This window comes from Hetaerina americana, unplaced genomic scaffold (genome assembly GCF_022747635.1).
Source record: "Hetaerina americana unplaced genomic scaffold, ioHetAmer1.1.p SCAF_119, whole genome shotgun sequence".
Classification (NCBI taxonomy): domain Eukaryota; kingdom Metazoa; phylum Arthropoda; class Insecta; order Odonata; family Calopterygidae; genus Hetaerina; species Hetaerina americana.
The window spans coordinates 378,615-395,250 of NW_027286281.1; the positions used below are offsets into that span (position 1 = coordinate 378,615).

At 37.8% G+C, this 16,636-nt stretch overlaps 1 protein-coding gene across 1 annotated transcript; it reads left to right on the forward strand.

Moving 5' to 3' along the window:
- Window positions 1–1,223: 1,223 nt before the first annotated feature.
- nac (GDP-fucose transporter nac) lies at window positions 1,224–16,394 on the forward strand. The gene is made up of 6 exons (XM_071582551.1): window positions 1,224–1,500; window positions 1,572–1,776; window positions 3,056–3,194; window positions 5,269–5,355; window positions 8,576–8,868; window positions 13,349–16,394. Exons 1-6 carry the CDS (start codon window positions 1,439–1,441, stop codon window positions 13,571–13,573), a joined length of 1,011 nt encoding a protein of 336 aa, XP_071438652.1. The 5' UTR covers window positions 1,224–1,438; the 3' UTR covers window positions 13,574–16,394.
- Window positions 16,395–16,636: the final 242 nt, after the last annotated feature.

A 16,636-nucleotide genomic window follows, 5' to 3' on the forward strand; every position in this document is an offset into this window, starting at 1 on the left:
CTTACATCCAGGCATACTCGACAATAAAATAGAAAGGGCATTGAGGGTGATGAAATCAAATAAGGCCGTGGGGGTAGACAACACTCCTGTGGAACTACTGAAAGGCTTAGGAAAATGTGGTGGGAAGAGACTATATGGACTGATTTGTAGTAGCTATGAGGAAGGAATCTGGCCAGAAGGCTTTGTGAGATCAGTGTTAGTTCCTATTCCGAAAAAGGTAGAGGCTACGTCATGTGAGGACTACAGAAAAACAAGTTTGATATTCCACGCAGCTAAAGTTGTTCTCAGGATCATCAACAAAAGTATGGAGAGTAGGGCAAATGATTACTTAGGGGATGATCAGTTTGGGTTTAGGAAGGGGAGAGGTACACGTGATGCCATTGCAGTAATGAGATCACTAATCGAGAGAAATATAGAATTCAATCAGGGCGCATTTGCCTGCTTCACAGATTTCGAAAAAGCATTTGATAGAGTGGATTGGGAAAATATAATGAGTATATTGCACAAAATAGGAATAGATTGGAGGGACAGGAGGCTAATCCACAACCTGTACATGTCTCAAACTGCTCAGGTGCGAGTGGGGGACAGATAGTCCGGATGGGCTGTGTTAGAAAGAGGTGTAAGGCAGGGTTGCCCATTATCCCCAGTGCCGTTCAACATATATGTGGAGGAAATAATTAATGACGCATGGGAAGAACTGGAGGTAGGAATGAAAGTTGGGAGGGGAATTATCAGTTAAAGCTGGGATGAAAAATAGTTAAATTTTTCTGTGGGTGATTATTTTTTTCAAATAAGATGTGTATGGACATCTAATTTCAATTGTCAGATTTTGCTGCAATTATGTATGCAATAGTTGTTTACATGAAATACATGTATTTCCATTCAAAAGAATTCGCACATCTCTTCAACTATGCAAACCACTTAAAATGGAGTGAAGAACTAGAACAACAACGGGGTCGTGAGAGGGGTAAAATCTGCTTTTAGCCTTAGTTATACCCACTTCCATTGCAAATGAGACGCCTACTTGACGTCACCCTCAACCTTTATGAAAGCTAGGCGGACTATTTATTTAATATTAAGTCTTGCTAATATGGCATTGCCCAGTAAGTTTTTCGATGCGAAATCAACGTTCTATTATTTCGGAACGGCCATTGAAAGAACTAGAAGTGAGCACCCAATGTTCTGGTAAGTGTATATTCGCTGTTCTTAATATCGTATTTGCCGTGTCCCACACGCAATGTATAACTTCATATGCGACTGAAAGCTCGCTGCTATAATGCCCTCGAACGATACGTGTTTGGAGTTTTTATCTTTGTGCGACTGGTGTAACACCTAGGGGAATTCTGCCGCAACGCCGAAAATGTGAATAAACCTTTAATTTGCCACGACAGTACGAAACAGTTTGCCGAGATAAGGAATTGCTGATATTACTGGCATAATGTTTCGTCAATCTTTACTGTCTAAATACACACAAATAGCCGGTGTTGTCGCATTGTACTGGTATGTATATTTTTCGTAATAATGTTTTGGAAATATCTGCCGGATGTACATAATTGTTATTGTTTTTTCAGGGCCGTGTCCATAACGACTGTTTTCGTAAACAAAGCTCTTCTGAGTAAGAATGTTGTTAATTTAGAAGCACCTTTATTTGTTACGTGGTACCAGTGTTTGGTGTCGTCTTTAATATGCTTCGCAATGAGCAAAGTGTCAAAAATATGTCCTAGTATCATATCTTTCCCCGATGGATCACCTCTTAAATGGGATGTTGTTCGAAAGGTAATTTTTTTCTGTAAAATTATTCACGGTTAGTGTAAAAAGCAATCGCAAGAATTGCAAATGTATCCGTTTCGTCATTTTATCAAATGTCGAAGGAACTACCCAGTTAAAATTTTAAACTACTCGTTGATTATCATATTGCTGAATACATTATTTCACCTTTACTAGGTTTCGGCTATTTTTGTGGAGCTCGAGTAGGAGGAGATATTTTTTATTTCGGTTAGGACTTCATCATAGACGGTGGATGCTACATTGCGGGGGTCCTTGTGTCTCAATGTTTTTATATTCACGTGTTTGTTTATTTTATTGCGCGTATATCATATTTCCTTCAAGTATTGAAATGATGATTCTTGGAATTTATTTGAGAATAAATATGGACATAAATCGCAATAGAGAATGTGCAGGCAGAGTTGCGCGACTATTCCATAGAATCGAACGCCAGGCCATGGGTCTGTTGTGGAAATTCACTCTACTGATAGTCTAATAATAAAAGCTCTCTTTGATATTTATTTTATCTCCACATTATATTAACGACTTGCTTTCTTCGTGTTTCTGGTATCGATAGCTATATACTCCGTTATTTCCTTCTTGGACAGCCAGCTATTAAAGAAATCAGTGTTTTGAAACATTTGATTAATTCTAAGGATATATTTCATTTCCCTATTGTCCACTATCCCCATCTACCATGTGTTTCTAGTGGTTTTTAGGGTACAATGTAGGCATAGTGAGCAGTTATTGATGGTTAAATATTCACGCAATATCATTATGGCAGAAACTTGGTATAATGATAGATCTGCCGAAGTGGAATAATATTTTTACGTAACATGCAAGTTGAGAATGTGTGCAGCTGTATATTTGTTGAGTTGTTAGGTGGAATATAGTGTAGGTGAAGGGCTGTCTCTACATTTTAGTGGGGCAAAAAATTGGCAAAACACATGATGAATGCATGCTCACTGCAATTGATTATCAAATAGAAGAAAGTTGTCAACATTCTTGGCAATGCAACAAAATTAACCGTACTGTGATAGTTTTAGTGTTGAGAAGTGTGGGCTTAAATAATATTAGAATAAATATTATAGTTAAAATTATGTATGGTAAATGTTACTAGTAAGTGTAGGTACCTGAATTTAATCTGCATCACTGAAATTATATGTAACCCTTTCATCTAAAAATGATTGGAGGCATTTGAATTGAATTATTATAAATAGCTGAAGGACTTCACTGTGGCAAGTTTATATCTTTCCTTGAATTGTAAATAATTAAGTTTTTTGGCTTTCAGATTCTCCCTCTCTCATTGCTATTTACCGGAATGATAGCTTTCAATAATTTGTGCCTGAAACATGTTGGTGTTGCATTCTACTACATTGGGAGGTCTCTCACAACTGTTTTCAACGTTGTTTTTTCATATGCAGTTTTAGGTAACATTGTATTCCTTTCTGACTACTTAATTTTTATGCCCTGATGGTATTTTGCCTTCAGGGCAATGACTAGGCATTTACTCACACTTAAATCATTTTGAAACAACATGAAAATTATATATAGTTGACAGGAAGTACGTATACTTTTTCTGTTAATCTCTCTCAAATAAAAATTCATTGGATAACTGAGTCGATCAAATGCATAATTGAACACCTTGCGGAATGAACAGAATTGAACAAAATTGCGGGCATGTGTTGTCGTGTCTCTTCTCCTTACTGTATTTTAGCTGAATAGTTTCATGAATGTATTTGGAACTCATTGTTGTGTCCTTAAAAATTACTCTGCATTGACTTCTTTACTTGATATATTAGTATGGGGGAGATGTACTATTGTAAAGGCCATGAGTACATCAGAAATAGATGCATACTAGCAAATACATATGTACATGCATGCAGCCTTGCACCACTTTGGTGTTATCGAGTTAGTCATCATAGCTTAAGTGTACTGAGCAAAAGTTGTGATGAGAAGTATTGTAGAGAGAGTGTGGTCGTCATTTGTGTATTTGGATGTGGACCTGGAGGTTTGGGTTCATATTCGGGAGTTTTTCCCTCTTGTACTTCCAGCATCAACCAAGCTGTATGAAGTATTTCAAGCACCATGTCTCCATTTGACAGAACTGTTAGAAACAAATGGGAATGAGGCCTTAGAAATAGTGTTTAGTGGCAGGATGTGTGCTTTGGTTTGGTCATAAGTATCTCGAACAAAGGAAGAGCAAGGCCTTATCCTTTTGTTCCAAATTATTGACTGAAACTACTTTATCATCATGGAAAACATAATTGAAAATCTTTTATGTATCCTAAACCTCTAGGGCACAGAAAAATATTTCCAGAATCCTAGAAACAATTATTATGGCTTGAGTAGACGAAAATTGAGTAATTTTTACCCTTGGCAAAAGATAAATGTGACCATTTGATGTGAGAAGGATAGTGATTGTATGATCCCTCATAGCCACAGGAAAGCATATCTGAGACAACTGCAACATCCATCAAATGCATGTTAAAAGAACAGCTAAAAGAAACAGGGCCATGACCCTGCCAGGCATTACTTTGTGGTTTCAAAACATAGCCACAAATTAAAATAAAAACTTGTTAGTACCCAGTTATTTATTAAATCAAATGTGATGATACTAAAAAGTTTATTTTAATTTTGTGATGGGGCCATGACCATTCACTTCTCTAAATTTGATGTTTTCATCGATGTTGGGAACGTTTGAAGATTTATAAATTTAAAAGATTTATTTAGGGTCCTGGTAGTCTAAGGGGTTTGGTGCCAAACTGCTCACTAGAATTCTGGTTGAGTGCTGTGATTTAATTTTTTGACCCAGCCGCTAAAACCTGTGAATAATGTGAGCTCAAAGGAAATGGCATGCCTGTAAAAGCAGGGGAGGATAGATGGTGATTAGTAAAGACCCTTTGTTCATCAGTCACCACCCATCCATCATCAGACACCCCTCTCACAGAGTTGCTTATCAGATGGTGCTCGTGTATCTCAAGCGTATAGCGGCTTTGGTTCCAGCCTTGAGATATTTCAAGGGGTAAAATACTTCCAACAGTTTCATCAAATTGGCAAATGCTTTTGAAAAGGCTCAAAAAATATCAGTTGTGAAGATAAGTTCACAGTTAGCTTTACTAAGAAGTATTTATTTCAAGGAAATGAGAAATTACTGAGTAGCATTTATTTTAAGTTGAATTTGAAAATGGTTGAAAGGGCAGCAATGGATGAATTCAATCAGTGAAATGAGATTCAAATGTTGTTAATGTATTCCAAGGAAATTTGTAAAGTAGACTGGAACAATACTAACACATTACATTTGCATTTGGCTAATTTGAAATAAGTTTGCCATTGGATATGCATTTAGAAAGCCATTACAATTTTATTCAGTCATAGACTTTGAAAAATGCATTTTTTGACCTAGCTGAGGACTTGAAATGTGTGTTCTTAAATTCCTTTTACAATTAGAATTTCTTTGTTGTTGTGTATTTTTAATTTGGTTTTGCAATTAATTTTTTTCAGGACAACATACTTCACGGGCTTCGGTTTTATGCTGTGCTGCTATAGTATCTGGCTTTTGGCTTGGAGTTGATCAAGAAAGTGTAGCAGGTAATTAAATTTGCAAAAATGGGGATTGCAAATATTTTTCCCGTGGTATTCATCAGCAGACACACTGTTTACCGCTACGATTTATTCATTCTCTTTGATGAGCCAAATGTTCAATATTTGTGTTTTGTTGAAAAGTTGATTGGATTTATGAGGTTGTTCAAAAACTTCCTGAACTTAATTATTGCAAAAAAATACTTCGCGAACAAATTAGTGGTCAGGGTCCTCTTCAAAGTAGTCTCCTCACCAATGTATGCACTAATCCCAATGGTGTTTCCTCACTTTAAAACAATCTTGGAATGCTCATAAGCTCCTCCGTTGAATTTTTCTCTATGTCTGGAATGATGGAAAAACTTTTTCCTTTTAGCAGGCTTTAAAGTTTAGGGAACAGGAAAAACTCACAGTCGTGGGTCTGGTGAGTAGGGTGGTTATGGAAGCACAGCATTCTTTTTTTGGGCTAAAAACTCATGAGTCCTGGAATGAGCCTGCGCATTGTCGTGGTGACAAAACCACTCGCCACTCCTCCAGGGCCGCTTTCGCCTGATTCTCTCTATTAGGTGTTTCCTAACCCCTAGGTAGTCCTCAGTGTTGACTGTGTGTGTGGGCCTCAAGGCCCATATTGGTGATGCCTAACCCTCTTAACTGAAAAAAAACAGTCAACATCACCTTGACATTTGAGCGACCTTTTCAAGCCTTTTTAGGGTTCCAATTCCATCCATTCCATTGTTTCAAAGTTCCGCCAATCCATTGTGAGGATTGCACTTTTGTTTCGATGTCATTTCAATAAACCCATCCTCTCTCATCTAGACTCATCACATGGACATGAGGGAAGGACATGATCCTGGACGAGACGGTCTCATCCTCCTCAGCTGAATCAAACAGTTCCCGAAACACTTGAACTCAATGCTGTTTCTAACCTGTTGTCATCAGGCGAGGAACAAATTTGGTGGCAACTCAATGCGTCCTCAATTTTGCTGTATGGATTTAATAGCACGAACTAATTGAGATACCACACTCTTAGGTCAGTCAAATGTCGATTTGATTGAACGAGATTGTTCACTGTCTTGATGTGTGGGTTATCAGTTGACTTTGATGGGGTTCTGGAATGCTTTTTGTCTTCCTCTGATGGCCACCCCTTTTTGAACTGGGAAAACCATTCATAACACATGGTGCATTTCATAGCATCCTCATCATTATCCATGGTAATGAACTCAAAAGTTTCTGTGAAGGATATTCAGAGTTTCAGGCAGAATATCACAGAACAATGCTGCTCCTTCAAAGAGCTCATTTTGGGGATTCGATTTTCCTCTTGCTCTCTCCGTGGACACCCCTTCACTTAAACGGCTGTAACTATTCAATAGAACAAGACATCAGCAAAGTGGTTCAAGTGGGTTATTCAGGAAGTTTTATGCGGACACAAAGGCTCAAACAGATTAAAAGATAACAATCATAGTTTCAGGCATTATTTTGTGGAACTTATCCATTACAGGAAGAAAAAAGCAGCTATGTTAAGTCAACTAATTTTTTTTGTGTTTTATGACCTGGGTTTCAACACGTAGTATTATGATTGGGTACTGTCTTGAACTTTAGCTTCCATATGTATACCTTTGGTCATGGGCCAGCCGTATTGAGGGGTGAAAGAAGGTGTTTTGAGATTGGGCAGGAAAATGGAGCAGTGGGATTTCGAGGGAAAAAAGGTTTTGCACATCACTTTTTAAAAAAATGTTACATTTTTCTCATGATTTTTACGCTGCATTGTCCTTCTAAGTACTGCGTTGTCCTCTTGAGTCTTCACATTACATTGTTATCTAAAAAAGGTTTCCACTATGATCACCATCAATGACATTTCTCTCCTGAGAAGGGAGACGAAAGGAGGGGAATTTTAATAACTGCGAAAAAAGAAGTCTAAGAAATTGGGTGGTGTGTTAAGGAAACAAAAATGAATTCCTCATACATCTAATAGTATGAATCATGTGCTTTTAATGGCATGGGTATTGTAGTGGAAGAGAGAATACGGGGAATGGAAGGGAAGCACTTGCTCATTAGCCAATTGAACATTGTTCAAGGAATATTGAAAGATCTCTAACATCTCCAATGCAGCAAGTCTTCTTCTGTTGTCTTCCGAGTGGAGGATGCCCACCACAAATTCACTCTGGAGGTTGCTACCCAGGAGGTGCTCGGCAAACAAGGATTACACATTCTTTTCTAAACTTTTTTTGTGTTCACTCACTCGAATACGGACACTTTGTTCTCTTCTATCAATGTATTTTACAGGGCAATTATCAGAATGGGGGGAATAAATGTCGCTTTTTTTGAGTGGGAAGAGAGAAGTCTTTAGCATTGAACAAATGTGTTTTCAGGGTCGAGGGGGTAATTCAGTAATTATATCTGGTGAAGCATGAGGAAACAGTATGTGAGATATTGCCTAAGAATGGTAATCTCCACTATTTTTTCGGATCTTTGATGAGGACCAAGGATGGCTGCGTAGGTACTGCTAACCTATTATGGGTTTTATTAAGAATGAGGTTGACAATTTTTGTTTGTATCCAGTCACCATGGCCATATATTTGATCAAGTTCAATTCTTTTTTAATATTTTTTGCATTAAGTGGGAATTTTATCATTCTGTTTATCAAAGCATGAAAGGCTGCTCTCTTATGTTGGATTGGGTGGCATGAGTCTGCTGGGATAATTTGGTGAGTGGTGGTGAGTTTGCGATAAATATTGAGGTAATGCTTACCTTTCGTGAATTGAATCGATGAGTAGAGAAAGTTGATGGAATTATTTCCTATTTCCATCGTGAATTTGATTCAATTGTTAAGTGAATTAATAAGTTTATAAAATATATCCAATTGTGTATTTGTGCCCTTCCAGCAATATCATTGGGTATAGATACATCAATGATGCCCTTTGTTGCATTACTTAGTGGAGTGGATTTAGATCCAAGGTATCCATAGATTTTGGGTGTCTCACCAAGTCCAAATTCATTTTATAAACTTTGAATATATGTATGGCTCTTAATTTTTCTGATGCGCATAAATTCTTTGTATATGAATCTTTATGAAAACTGTTCCAAAAAACCTTACAACAAATGTTGCTGCATGCTCTCAACTTGGTGCTTCTTCGTAAGTGTGCAGCTGGAGGTCAGTGTGCATTGTAGAGCCTTTGACTAAGCACGGCGTTTCACTTGTAAATGAGCATTCACATGCATGTCTTTCTTGCAGGATCATTATCAGCAGTGGGAACAGTATTTGGAGTTTTGGGGTCACTCTCTCTATCAATATATTCCATATACATGAAGAAGATTATGCCTTTTGTGGACAATCACATATGGCTCCTATCCTACTATAATAACCTGTATTCTAGTATCATCTTCATTCCACTAATGTTGATCAATAATGAGTTGTTTGAGGTGCTAAATTATGAGAGGCTTTGGGACATTAAATTTTGGATATTGATGACATGTGGTGGCTTGTGCGGCTTCTCAATTGGATATGTCACTGCACTACAAATAAAGGTAATCACGCCGATTCTCTATTGTTACATTCTTTTACATATATCTCGTGAACTCTAAAATTGAGTAATAGTGTATTGGGTGTAAGATTACCGCTTGCACAGGGTGCAGCAGCATAACTTCCTTTTTTGAAAGCGTTTTGAAATTGAAAAAAGGAAGTTATGTTAGCGCACCCTGTAATTTATTTCCCCGGAAAATGGGCGGACCCACCCCATACCCTTATAACCTTGATTTGATGGAAGAGTTTGCATGTTCATATGAGCCCTAGAGCTGTGCTGCTGGGAGCGATGATGTTTGCTCCTGGTAGGGTCACCCATGCCAGGTGGGTCGTAGGTCAGGAGCCAGACAGCAGGTAGCCCACGCAGTGTCTGTTCCTCAGTGAAGTAGCTGCAAAAACATCTGACCCCAGGGTCCCCGTTGGGACCCCATTGAGTGATGGCGTCCCAATAAAAAAACTATTTAGGAAGGCAACGGGAAACCACCACAATTATTTCTCCCTAGAAAATATGGTGAAAACAAGTGTGAAAGTGAATCATAGCGACTACAGAACATGGCCACTGTTGTGCTCAGAAGAGGGGGCCATGGTTGTCATCCCAATAAATGCTAGCACTACTGAGTAAATGGCGACAGCAAATAAAGACATAAGAGGAACATCAGTGTGAGAATAGAGAATTGAAATGTTAGGAGAATCCTGAGCGTAATAAAATTGAAAAAAACATCAAGTGGGAGATAGGGTGAGGAAATGTAGATATATGAGGCCTATTTGAGCTGAGATATAAAGAAATATAATGGCATTATTGATGCAATAGCGACTGATTAATGTATAGCAAAGGGGCAGAGCCTAAGATAGCCATGTTAGTGAATTGGATTTGGGAGATGGTTACCATATGTTGAGCTAGTGAATTGAGAGAAAATTGACTGAATATAGAATGACAGCATGTAAGCCTCTCCCATTGGACAAAAGGATCATCCAGAATCTCAAGATTTTGTTCTGAAATCAACTTCAGAGTCCTCATTTTTAGGGATTAGCAAAATTTTTAAATATTTGCATACAATGAGTAGTTTCTTTGAGGGTATGGGCAAATGAACAGGTAATTTATTCTTCACAGTTAATTAAAATCTCAGAATCAAAAATGTATCACAAGAGAAATTCCAGAATTTTTCATACATTTTATTAACAGCTCAACAACTGGGATTGGATTGTGATCTTGTTAATAGTTTTAAAGGATAACAGGCTACTAATTGATATGAATACTTAGCAAAATATGTACCGTATTTTCCCATGGATAACGCACGAGTTATTTAACAAAAATGTTCACATGATTGAAAAAATGATGATCCCTGTTATGTAATGGAAATTGAAAAAATCCAAACATTTACATATCTATGTTCACAATAATTTATAGAAGAGTCACGCAAAAATAAATTAGTCTGGAAGCATGCGTTTCTAATTACATTCTATTTCATACAGATCTGCTACTGTTACAGTTATTTCATCTCATAAATCCATGAGAAAAAGAAGAAACATAATTTCTATACGTCGTTTATTCTAATACATAGTACTTCACATACACGTAGAGTACGTCGTATTATATACACATACGTATAAATATATGATAGGAGAGGTAGATCACCTCATTCACAATTGATAAGTTAAGTGCATTTATTACCTCTTCAGGCACATCACCGAGTTCACTCTCCGAAGTTAACTCTTCCTCATCTTCTAGCTTTGGCGTTGAAATATTGCCTTAAGCTTTTTCAAATCCATTTTTTTCACAAGTCACTCTGACACCCTGCCAACTTCCCAGGATCTGCCTGTTTATTTCTTCATGAGACACTCTTTTAATCCTTCCCAATTCAGTATAGTCTTTTATTCCAGACATTATCCACGTATCCCAACTAGAACATAACTTTGATTTAAAAGATGGATAAATCCTGGCAGCCTTGCGATTTCCTTTTTCTTTCGCGGAATTGATGACTTCTAGCTTAAACATCGCTGTATATGATTTTCTACTGCATGGGTAATTTTCTTGAGAAAATTTTAAATCAGACATTGGATAGACCAAACTGAGCTCAATAGATGAGCATTTTGCTGAAGATTGGAGTAGACTGGAGGGATGGACCACTTATCTTGAAAATGTAAATGGAGATTGCGCCGGAAAATGGAGAGTTGGGATGGGGAATGCTAGGAGGAGGGGAAAGGCAGGGATGACCATTATGACTTACTCTTTTCAGTAAAGATGTAATGGTTTTGGTTGAAGAGGCATAAAATGGCTAGAGTGAAGGTATGTGTGGAACTCTTCAATCCAGTCAACCAAGGGTCACAATCATTATTAGTGCATTGTAGAATAGTATAATAGGTATAGAATGTGAAGTAATCATAATAAAATCAAGGAAATGGGATTCTCTGGTAGAAAGGCTAATATAAACATAAAATTGTGGGGCATAAATAATAACAGGTGGAACCGTTTAGGAATTGGGGAAGTGTTTTGGAGGTGGGTGGGCAGAGTAAATGAGGGCATCAAGAGAAGAGTTGTGTTGGTGAGGAAATGTTTACGAAAAGTTGGGAGTTAATGAGAGGCATGTTGAGTAAAAGGTTAAAGAAAGGACTAGTGAAATCTCATAAGTGTAGTGTAGTTTTGCATGGCTTGGAAAATTGGTCATTGAGGAAAGAATATAAGTATAGATTGCTGACTTTTGAGGTGTGGGTGTGGAGGAGGGTGGAGAAAATAGTAGAAAGAAAGGAAAATTAATGAAGTTCTGGGCATGTTAGAAGGGGAAGAGAAAAGGTTGTTGGTAGAGAGAGGACAAGAGTAGGCTTTTGGGTGAATTTAGGGGAAGTTGAAAGTATGAAAAACTAAAGAATGAGTTATACGGAGTGTGCCGGTTATCTCCGAACAAATTTAAATTTGAATCTCCCGCCATATCATAGTTCCATTTGAGGTATCGATTGGTGCTCTTGAAAGCTATAGACATCTAGTAAACAGTCGTAACCTCAAAATGGCCGAGATGTTACGTACAAGTGCGGACTACAATGGAAGAGCCGCTAGTATCAAAAGTGTTCACGCTGGGTGTTCGCCCAGTGAAATAGTTTGATTCTTCGGGTACCCCAGATCAGCTGTTTGCAATATTTTGGAGAAGTATACTTTGGAGAAGTCTGGGGAAGGTTTCGCAAACCGAGTGAGGAAACCTCATTCTAGGAAATGCTCAGGTGCTGATTTCAGAGGACATTTGCAAATTTTTGCATATTTGCAAATTTCGAAGAATGTCGTGAAACCGTGGATGGTAACTGTTGCCTTGGGGAGGCAATATGTCTTCCAACAGGACGGTGCACCAGGTCATATGAGTCATTTAGTCCAAAACTGGCTCTCAGATGACATTGGCAGGCTCTGGTCAAAGGAGTTCTGGCCCCCGAGTAGCCCGGACTTGAACCCCCACGACTATTATGTTTGTAGCGTAGTTGGCAGAGTTACCAATAAGACAAAGCACCCTAATGTTGCATCTCTACAAACCGCTATCGTAGCAGCATTCACGAATATGGACAGCGCTGTTTTAAAGAGTGCGTGCGATCGATTCAGGACAAGATTGGAGGCGGTCATTGCAGCTGAAGAGGGTTGCATTGAGTAATGTTACTCGTAACAGATACCACTACTTGTGTGTAAAAGGATTTTCATTTTCATTTGTATTTTTTTTCATGCATTTGCTTTTAAACAAAAGTTTCGTTTATCCGGATTTAACTGCCATACCCTGTATGATGTTATATGATGTATAAGGTTTAAGGATATTTTGTGTTTTATTAGTCAATGCTCAAAATTATCATAATGTGTTACATGTGGGTGAATCAAAAGTCCACCCTAACCCAGTAGACTACTGCTATTGAAGGGAAATTAGCAGAGCCAATTTCTGTTATGTGTGGAGTCATAATTTTGTAGTAAAGTTTCTCATACAATGACAAAAGACCAAATTCTCTCAAAAGAATTTTAATTGTTTTTTTTTGCAAATTTGCCCCCAGAGTATTTCAACAGCAAATTTGCACATTGTTGAAGGATTTTCAATTTTAAGCTAAAAATTACTGCATCATACTATTTTTGGAATTTAGAGTACTTAATCTGGATAAGTACTTTCACTGAGATGAAAATTATTCCAGTAAGTCCTTTGATTGGAGGCAATGAATCTAAGATCTGTCTCAAATTCCCCTAATCTATCTGCTGTAGCCAATGAACAAATGATCACAGTGAATTTATTTCCCACTAAATTTCACTTCCGGGCATTGCTTTTCCTTCCCTTTTGTGTACGTACAATCTTGAAATGTATAAATTCATGCCTTACCTACTTTTTCTTTCTCTTTGGTAACTCTTAGTTTACCAACAAAAAATATACCTTTTTCCTGTTTTGTGTGTCCATTCCATTATGGCAACAATATTAACATGTGATTCCAAATTGAAAAAAATTGATGACTTGGCATTACTCACATGTCTTCCAGGTAACCTCCCCACTTACGCACAACATCTCGGGAACAGCCAAGGCGTGTGCTCAAACTGTGATTGCCACTGTGTGGCTCGAAGAAGAAACACAGCGAAGTGCCCTATGGTGGCTCTCCAATGCAGTTGTATTGGGTGGTAGCACCGCGTACACAAGAGTTCGCCAGGTTGAAATGGAAAGGTCTTATGATCTGTCTAAGGAAGGGAGGAAGCAAGGCCAAGTATGAATTGTAAACTGCCCTGAAATGAACCACAGTCAGTTTATATGCTTTGAAACGCATCTTTTGCTTGGCTGTTTGGTCCACTCTCATTAAATTTTATTTGCACCAATTTGTTACACAATGTGTGAAAACTTTTTAAAAAACATTAAGTGAGTATGAAACAAAATATGTGAAGCATTCCATAAGTATTTTTTGGACTGATCCTTGCTCCCAATGAGGCACAAAAAGATGACTTGGTTTAAGTGTGTGAAATTGCTTTAATTACTTGATACAGCCAATTAGGAATACTGAATTCTTTAAATATAATGATAATGTTTACAAAATATGTACTGTGGGTCCTAGCTTCATGGTATCAGCCCATTTCTCTCAGCCAATTGCATTGTGAATCTATTGTATTGTGAACCCATTTGCACATTTATTTATGATAATTATTCCAGATGATCTCTTGCTTTTTGCATATGTTAAATGAATTTTATATTGCATATTTATTTGTAAAATACTGGGGAAGATCCTTGGTTTACATTTGAACTGCATGCCGAAATGTGTTAAGCAAATTGAGACCTAGTTTTCGAGACCAATTATAATCTTGATGTTCCTGAATCTGGTTTTGTTTTGTTAATACCCTTTTGCCACACTGTGTATTACTGGCATATCTTGTTTTTATGCTTGTGGTAGTGGCCGAAGGAAGTAGGGGACAAAAGTGAACTATGGACTGTGTTTTGATGGGAGCTGAACAGCCGATGTATAGTAAGCATCTATTTTGCTAGCTGCCACCGACTATGGTGAAGGTTGAGAGATTGGACAGCACTTGCTCCACCACAACCTACAGCAGCAATCTCTCCTATTTGAATGTTCAGTCTGTGGCAACACAAAACCAGATGTAATACCATAACACAGTAATCAACCCTGAGGTTGGTTTGGTAGGTGATGATAGAGTTCACCCAGTACTAAGCCCGACCGCGTGTGGAATTCAGACAACAGGGTAGGGGGGCCAGTTCCTATCCTGTGCCGGTTATGGTTTCCCAGGAATAACTAGTACCCGAAAAATTACATAGCTTGGGTGGAGCTGCAGGTGCCCAGAGAGGCTTGCCCGGGAATCGAACCTGGGTCCTCTGGTCAGTAGTCCAATGCTCTACCTATGGATGACCGTGGCTCACAGATGCAACACAGTATAGATTAATTCAGTAATCAACCAGTGCAAATTGTTTATAGCTAAGTTTGTATTTCCACCAAGGGTATGAACAAATTATATTGAGTCAAAGGTGCAGTTTCAGTCTGAAAGCTAAATAATTTGTTCCAAAAAGCATTGTGCTATAAACTGAAAAGAAAATTATTTCCAAACATTAGGGGATAGATTTCTGGACATTGCAGTAGTGAAAACAAAAATTGCAGAGAGCCAAATTAAAAAGTAGCTCCTTCTTTTATAAAGAACTGAAATTGAATTAAAATTTTCTATTTCAAAAGGAATCTCTCCATAGCTGAATTTAAATGTGAAATTCCTGGGAATTTTGTACCTAGTCTCACAAATATTTGTGATTTCACAAATATTTGTGTCTCACAAATATTTGTGAAATCAATGAACTAGGGGGCAGAGAAAATATTAAAAATTTGGGATTTTCACTGGAGTGAGTGTCGTTCGATGCCTATCTTGATTCCGAAGCTGATGTATTTAACCTTAGTTCACATTCCCTGTAATCTCCAAACGAGGCCTCTCCTTTTAAATCTGTGAATGAAGATTTCAGAAATGCATATGTTCACAAATTGTATCAGGTTGTCCCTTTCAACTCTGAAAAATGGGAAAGTTGCTCAGGTAATTCCTCTGCAAGAGGCTCTATTGAACTTGAGTTAGAGGCCTGGTCCACCTTGGGCAGGTAAGGCCAAACATCTCTTTTGGCCTGGCCTAACCCAATCAAAGAAAAAATGTTGAGCATCATTTTTTAAGTTTCGCATTTGCCGTTGAGAGAAAATTTGGCATTGTATCTTAAAACACAATTCATGCTTGGTAGTGTCATGATTTTATCTTGAAGTTATTGCTCATAAAATAATAACCAATGATAGGGTGATGGTGCAGTGTAATAAACAATAGTGAAGTTTGATTGGTCATCTCTTTGATTGATCTAATTAAACAACTTAATTTTCTTAGAAACCAATCGCACCTCTATTGAAACATTTGATCGACCTCATCAAGTGAGAAGATAGATTTCAAAAGCTCAACATAGCCCTCATGAAATAATGTTCACTTTTTTAATTTTAAGTAATCCATTGCATGCAATAAATCCTTCCTCTTTTAATAATGTACTTGTTTTTATTAGTATAAAATTAAAAATCAGCTAAAACAAAATGTTTGAAATTAAACAATAATTGCAAACATTTTGGGATGCCACAGAATACCTTCTCACTCCCTTACCCCCCACATTTTAACAGGTCGGATCCTAGCTTCGAAACCCTCTACCCTGGGTTTCCCCACCTGAGGATTTAGGAGTGTGGTGGCATCAAGGGGGGTCATACCACCTGAAAAACTCAGGTATGAAATGTTAGCATTTTCAAGGGATTCAGTTATGTACATCTGTCCTAGAAATTGTGCGCTAAGACATCTGATTATCCGTGGCACTGGGGTTGAGCAAAACCTTTGGAAATGTATGTACACGAGTAAATCAGGGTTTCATTGGTGGGAGTGACCTTTTGTTTAAACAAAACATCGCTCCATCCACTAGGTGGTAGGCATTAGCACACTACATACATACTCAAGGGATATCATTTTAGAATCATCCTCACTTCAAATCAGTATTTCAAAGGCAGTGTTTGTTGAGAATCAGAGGAGGAAGTTTTGTGATTGGAAGTGATTCCCATCATTTTATGTCTGAGTGGCTATCATCCTTTGGGATAATATCTTTTAATAATGTGCACAATATCTCAGAAATCTTATTTTGGCCATCAAACGCAGATTGATTTGAGGTCAGTTTTAGAACCAATCTTTTGCATGCTTCTGAAGAAACATTGTATAATGACTATATCTTCTTTTATTCATGAGTAACCATCTCCTTTATGTCACTAGCGACTCAATTTTCA

Coding starts and splice junctions, on each gene's coding strand:
- nac (XM_071582551.1), top strand. CDS start 1,439: ATGTTTCGTCAATCTTTACTGTCTAAATACACACAAATAGCCGGTGTT. Junction 5,356..8,575: donor TGATCAAGAAAGTGTAGCAG/GTAATTAAATTT, acceptor TCTTTCTTGCAG/GATCATTATCAGCAGTGGGA. Junction 8,869..13,348: donor TCACTGCACTACAAATAAAG/GTAATCACGCCG, acceptor CATGTCTTCCAG/GTAACCTCCCCACTTACGCA.